General features: G+C 52.0%; 2 protein-coding genes across 6 annotated transcripts in view; both read left to right on the forward strand.

Annotated features, from left to right (window-relative positions):
* nckap1 (NCK-associated protein 1) overlaps window positions 1–1827 on the forward strand; it is a 16878-nt gene extending 15051 nt beyond the window's left edge. For all 5 annotated transcript variants that reach the window (XM_047030534.1, XM_047030536.1, XM_047030537.1 and 2 more), the window contains 5 exons: window positions 1–27; window positions 135–251; window positions 372–481; window positions 575–664; window positions 757–1827. The exon at window positions 1–27 is cut by the window's left edge and continues 67 nt beyond it. In XM_047030534.1, coding sequence (XP_046886490.1) covers window positions 1–27; window positions 135–251; window positions 372–481; window positions 575–664; window positions 757–873 — 461 coding nt within the window. In that variant the 3' untranslated portion in view covers window positions 874–1827. The remainder of the gene's footprint in view (window positions 28–134; window positions 252–371; window positions 482–574; window positions 665–756) is intronic.
* Window positions 1828–3745: 1918 nt separating this feature from the next.
* The window catches only part of LOC124474917, a 3640-nt gene continuing 937 nt past the window's right edge, over window positions 3746–6448 (forward strand). Inside the window, exons 1-4 of the mRNA XM_047031381.1 lie at window positions 3746–4019; window positions 4606–4632; window positions 5495–5608; window positions 6032–6214. Of these exons, the coding sequence (XP_046887337.1) occupies window positions 3919–4019; window positions 4606–4632; window positions 5495–5608; window positions 6032–6214 (425 nt within the window). The 5' untranslated portion in view covers window positions 3746–3918. The remainder of the gene's footprint in view (window positions 4020–4605; window positions 4633–5494; window positions 5609–6031; window positions 6215–6448) is intronic.

Raw genomic sequence — 6448 nt, forward strand, 5'->3', positions numbered from 1 at the left:
TGGTGGCGCTGTCCTCCCAGAAGTCTGGTGAGACACACACACACACACACACCATGCACACGCACTCACACACACTTTTACACACGCCTCTCAGTTGGCCTGTCATTAATAGTGTGTGTGTGTGTGTGTCGCAGAGAACATCAGTCCAGAGGAGGAGTACAAGATCGCCTGTCTTCTGATGGTGTTTGTGGCCGTCTCCATGCCAACGCTGGCCAGCAACGTCATGTCCCAGTACAGCCCAGCGATCGAAGGTAGCCACGGCAACCGCCACGGCCGCGGAAATCGGAATGGAAATGTCTCCGGATGGGTTCTAATGCTGCGTTTCTGATATCCCACGCCGACTTCTAAGGCTTTTTATTTGTTTGTCTCAGGCCACTGTAACAACATCCACTGCTTGGCCAAGGCCATCAACCAGATAGCTGCTGCTCTCTTCACTATCCACAAGGGAAGCATCGAGGACCGTCTCAAGGAGTTCCTGGCTGTACGTACCACACACACACACACACACACATGAATACACACTTAAATCAATACTGACCAGCAGTGCTAACCCTGTATGTGTGTGTGTGTGTAGCTGGCCTCCTCCAGCTTGTTGAAGATCGGTCAGGAAACAGACAAGATGACAACACGCAACCGAGAGTCTGTCTACCTCCTGCTGGACATGGTCAGTACTGCAGCCTCCCTCTCCCCTCCCAACGCTGTCACACACACACATGCCAACAGGCTTGCTGAAGTGTGTGTGTGTGTGTGTTCCAGATCGTGCAGGAGTCTCCGTTCCTCACCATGGACCTGCTGGAGTCGTGTTTCCCGTACGTTCTCCTGAGGAACGCCTACCACGCCGTGTACAAGCAGAGCATCAGCGCCTCTGCCTAGGACCCAGAACCCAGAACCCCAGCACCGGGACTCAGGTCCCGGGCCCCGGGGCCCCGTCCCAACAGTCTGCAGTGGCCTCCTCCTCTCCATTCCTCCTCTGAGTCGTCAGAGCAGACCAGAGCCACGCTCCTCTCCAGCAGGAAGCCACTCCAGACCCCGGGGGACGCCGTCGCCCTCGGCTGGCCGCTGTGGACACTGCAGCCATCCTCCATCACGATGACATCATATTAACGCGCCGTCGTTTCGAAAAAGGTCATAGTCGCCTATACTGTATGTTTTGGTTGATTTAAGAAAAAGAGAAACGAACAAACAAAACAACGACAACAAAAAAAAAAGAGAAAAATCCTAGTGACACTAAACACTAAAACATCCATTTTTGACAAAGCATCGGTGTTTCAACATATTGTAGAGATGATATAAAAGAAACTGTTGTGGATAATGGGGGGGGGGGGGGGGGAGGGGGGGGGGGTGTCTCTCTATCCTGCTGCGATCACGACGGGCTGCAGCCGCGACGACGAAACCAGTGATTCTTTCTTTTTTAGGTGGTTTAGATTTTTCGTGGGGTATCTTCTGTGCGGTCTTTTTCTTCTTCAGTGTGAACATGTGTGTTTTTTACAGGTTTTTGTTTTGATCTGAATGATTTGCCAAATCCTCCCCGGGGGTGCAACAGAGAGACACTCAGGCCGGCCCACTGGCTTAGTGACCAGAAGCACCTGGTGTTTGTACAAAAACATAGTATAATTTTATAACTAACTCATAACCCCCCCCTGCCCCTGCTCTTCCCCTGCCCCCCCCCCCCCCCCACCACCCTCCTCTCTGCTCTGGTATAAACATTCAGACATATTTATTGGATGTTTATAAATTGTTCTTCCTTAACCACTTTTTATATGTTTTCAATTTTTGAGAATTCCACTGTAACTTCCATAACATGAATAAAAGACTAGGATTCTACTATCATGTTTTGTGCTGTGGTGTGTGTGTGTTTGTAAGTGCAGGGCGAGGAAAGGGGGCGGCGGTTTGAGGTGGACTGGGTGGGCGGGGCGTGTGCTGCTGTTTACTCACCAGCTTTTGAAATGTAAATGAATCACACACAGTCAAACAGCGCAGTGTCACACAAACACAGCATCAGCAAGCGAGCCTGTAGGGGTCTATAATGCGCCTGTATTATCTGACAGAACAATACAGAGCTGAGCAAACCACAGCTGAAGATGTCACATGGACCCACTCAGACGGATGATTCACCCGGAGCTCACGGCACTGTTAGCGCTCTCTTGCAACGTTAATATCAGCGCTGGAACTTTCTGGAAGCGTTCCACAAAGTAGAGATAGTCAGTCCTCCACCCCTCTATCCCGCCAATCCTCCACCCCTCCAGTCTTCCAGACCTTGCAGCAGGTGTCTGTTCTCTCACTTCCTTAATGTTCTCACACCATGGCCGTGGTGCCGTGGGTCGCCATGGAGACCATCCCATCATCAGTCATGTCTGGAGAGCAGACGGAGCTGATGGATGGTGTTGCAGAACCTTCATGGTGTTCCTTCCTGCTCTGCTCTGGACCACAGGGCAAGAATATCTGACAGCTCCACTGTGTGTGTGTGTTTGTGTGTGTGTATGTGTGTGTGTGTGTGTGTGCTTGCCTGCGTGTTTGCTCCCTACCCCCACACACACAAATGTGTTTGAGAGAAAGTGAGAGAGGTGTGTGTGTTTGCAATTACACACTTTTTCCCCCCGGAGATTCTTTCCAGGAGCCAGGGGTGCGTGTCTGATGTCCAAGCCCAGCTTGTCTGCAGTCTCCTGGGCAGGAGCAGCTCCGGCAGACAGCCTCTGGAGATCACAACCATCTGCTCTCTGCTCAGGGAGAGTGAACACACCTGTGACACACTGGAACCCCTCAGTTACACACACGTACACACACACACACTGCAACAAAGAGAGCTAAGGGCTGCAGCACACCTGTGCCACAGTGCAAAGGAGAGGGTCAGTGTAGAGGCCTGTTGGTTGGTGAACGCAAAAGCCAGGGTCTGGAGCACGAGGAGAGAGAGAGGGTGAGCGAGAGGGAGAAAAAGAGCGGAAGAGAGGGAAAGGTGCATGAGAGAGGGAGAGAGAGAGAAATGGAACGGGGGTGTATGAGAAAGGGAGAGAGAAGGGGGGGGTGCACGAGAAAGTGAGAGAGAGAGAGAGAGAGAAAGTGGGAGAGGGGGGTGTCTGAGAGGGAGAGGGGGGATGAGTGAATGACATGGAGAGGACCCACCTTCCAATCAACCCCCCTCTCTCTCACCCCCCCCCCCCCCCTTTCCCGCTTCCTCTCTGAATGAGAGAGAGAAAGAGGGAGAGAGTGAGGCGCGTAAGGGGGAGCGTGCGGGAGGGAGGGGGGTGAATGAATGAGAGAGGGAGAGAAGACTGAGTGTTTGAGAGAGAGAAGAAGAGGGGAGAGTATGAGAGTGGGAGAGGGGGGGAGTGTATGAGAGGGAGAGGGAGAGGGGAGTGAAAGGGAGTGGGGGGTGTGTGTGTGAGAGAGAGAGAGCGCGTGTGTGCGTGTCATGCGAGGGTTGTATGTGAGATGGTAGAGTGGGCAGGCAAAGTGCACAAGCACGTGTCAGGAAACGGAGAGGTATAAAAGCCTGAACAGAGACTGACAGAGAGAGAGAGAGAGAGATAGAGAGAGAGGGAGGCAAGGAAAGGAGGGGAAAGGCAGAGAAAGGAATTTGGAGAGAGTAAGTGAAGAAGGAGAGAGAGAGAAGAGAGAAGAAGAAGTGTGTGTGTGTTTTGAGAGAGACAGAGGCAGACACACAGGCAGGCAGACAGGTGGACAGACAGAAACACAGGCAGGCAGACAGGTCGACAGACAGAAACACAGGCAGGCAGACAGGTGGACAGACAGAAACACAGGCAGGCAGACAGGTGGACAAACAGACAGACAGTTCTCTATGGAGTATTGGACCCCAGGACATCCTTCTTGCTCCTCCCTCCTGCCCCGCCTGGCCCCACCCTTCTCCGCCTGACACGCCTCTACACCTGAACGAGATCGCACACCAGGACCGCCGTCACCATGGAGACAGTCGCCACGGACACGGATATCCTGGAGCCTGATTGGGGGAGGTGTCAAAATAAGGAGCAGAAGGAGAGAATGTTGGTGCGGCTGCGGGGAATGTAAGTGTGCAGTGTGTGTGCGAGTGTGTGTGTGTGCAAGCTTGCGTGTGTTCGCATGAGTATCTTTGTGTACCCAGATTTAGGGTCTGTTCCCCAGATAGTGATGACATAATGCTGAGCTCACACAAGGTTCAAAGCCTGCCTCAGGTGTTGGTGTCACAGGTGTGTGTGTGTGTGTGAGTTTGCATGCAAGCTTGATTGCGTGTGCATGCAAATCGTCATGTAACCCGAGCAAGGGTCTTCTCCAGGTAGTTATGTAGTAATGCTGAGCTCACACAAGCTTCAGAGCAAGTCTCAGGTGGCACGGGTGCGTGGCGAGTGTGCTGCATTATTCATGTTAAAGGTAATCTAGCTTCTGCAACACTGATCAGATGCCTCTACTCGTGACTCGGCTCTCTGTCTCCATTTCTCTCTCACAAATCCTCTTTCCCCCTATTTCTTTTCCCTCTCTCTTTTACTTTTTTATGTGTGTGTGCACTAGTTTGTGTGTGTGTGTACATGTGTGTATCAGGGTGTGTGTGTGTACCAGGGTGTGTGTGTAGTTGTGTGTACCAGGGTGTTAATCCCACGTCTCTTCTTTCATCAGGCAGAAGTACAAGAGTGCAGCGCAAAGGTAAGGCCCTCTGTCTCCGCCTCACGGGCTGAGCAGTTCATCCTCCCGCCACCAGAGGTCCTCACCAGTCCAGACACCTCAACCCAAACACCTGTCTCCCCACACACTGGCTCACCTGGGAGGGCAGCATGCTCACATCCACACGAGTGAAGATGGAGATGTCTGGTGTGCTTGTCCGTCACAATCGAATTCTTGTCACAGCGTGCTAGCTAAACTTCTGTTCTAGAAGGGGGGTCAGCAATGTTTTGGATTTGATCGTTCAAAATGGATTCGGGAGCTGAAAAGACAGGTTAATAAGACAGAACTCAGAGCGAGGGTAATCATGGCTTGTGGTTAGTGAACACACACACGCTCATGCACACGTTTACCAGCAGCACAGGCCATCGTCAAAACACGCCAACGCAACAGACAGCGGGCATTGCTGCATCTCCGGAAACACCTGTTGGACAACACACCTCTTCTGCTCGCTGACAGAAAGAGAGAGCGAAAGTGAGAGTGTGTGCGTGTGTGTATGTGTGTGTGAGTGTGAGTGTGTGTGTGTGAGTGAGTGAGTGAGGATGACAGACTGGAGGTGGGTGTATGAGTCTCGTCAGCCAGCAGGGGTGTGTGAGTGTGATGTAAGCTCAAGCTGACACGTTGCTAGGTTACAGGGGCCGGGTTGCCATGCTACAGGGGCCATATTACTAGGTGACAGGGGTCAGGTTCCCCTAGCAATATATATGTAATCTATAATCACTCCTAATCATATCACTCGGTCTGCTGATTGATTTGTGTGTGTTTGTGTGTGTTTGTGTATGTTTGTGTGTGTTTGTGTATGTGTGTGTGTGTGTGTGTGTGTGTGTGTGTGTGTGTGTGTGTGCAGGCTGCGCTGCCTGTCCCAGCAGCTGGAGAGGGGGGAGGTGTCGGTGGAGGATGTGAAAAGGAGTGTAGAGCAAGCTGCTGACGTCCTGGACACAGTCTATATAGACCACACAAGGTAGGGTGTGTGTCCGTGCGCGTCAGTGTGAGCGTGTGTGTGAGCGTGTGTGAGTGTGTGTGAGTGCTAGCGTGAGTTTGTGTTTGTGCGTCTGTGTTTGTGTGTGTGTGAGTGAGTACTAGCGTGAGTGTGTGTTTGTGCGTGTGTGTTTGTGTGTGTGTGAGGGAGTACTAGCGTGAGTGTGTGTTTGTGCATGTGTGTTTGTGTGTGTGTGTGCATGTGTGAGTGTGTGTTTGTGCGTGTGTGTGTGCATGTGTGAGTGTGTGTTTGTGAGTGTGTGAGCGTGTGTGTGTGTGAGTGTGTGTTTGTGAGTGTGTGAGCGTGTGTGTGTGTGAGTGTGTGTTTGTGCGTGTGTGAGCGTGTGTGTGTGACTGTGCGTTTGTGTGTGTGTGAATGTGACTAACACCATGTCTCCTTTCCCAGACGTCTCCTCGAAACAGACGATGACCTCAGTGAAATCCAGACAGAGTCTGTTCCCTCCGAAGTCCGGGATTGGCTGGCCTCCACCTTCACCAGGAAGGTGGCCGTGGCCAGGCGTCGTCCAGCCGAGAAGCCGAGGTTCCGCACCATCGTCCACGCCGTGCAGGCCGGCATCTTTGTAGAGAGGTACCCTGGGACAAGTAGTCAGATATAGTAGGTACTATGGCAAGTGTAGGCAGACAGGTACTCTGGGATATGGAGGAAGTATCCTGGGACATCCAGGCAGATAAGGACCCTGGCATTTGTAGTATCCTGGTATATGTAGGCAGTATCCCAGGAAATCTTGGCAGAAAGGTACTCTGGCATATGTAAGCATTATACTTGCATATGTAGGCAGTATCCTGGGATATATATGTAGGC

Source organism: Hypomesus transpacificus, chromosome 12, assembly GCF_021917145.1.
Source record: "Hypomesus transpacificus isolate Combined female chromosome 12, fHypTra1, whole genome shotgun sequence".
Lineage (NCBI taxonomy): Eukaryota > Metazoa > Chordata > Actinopteri > Osmeriformes > Osmeridae > Hypomesus > Hypomesus transpacificus.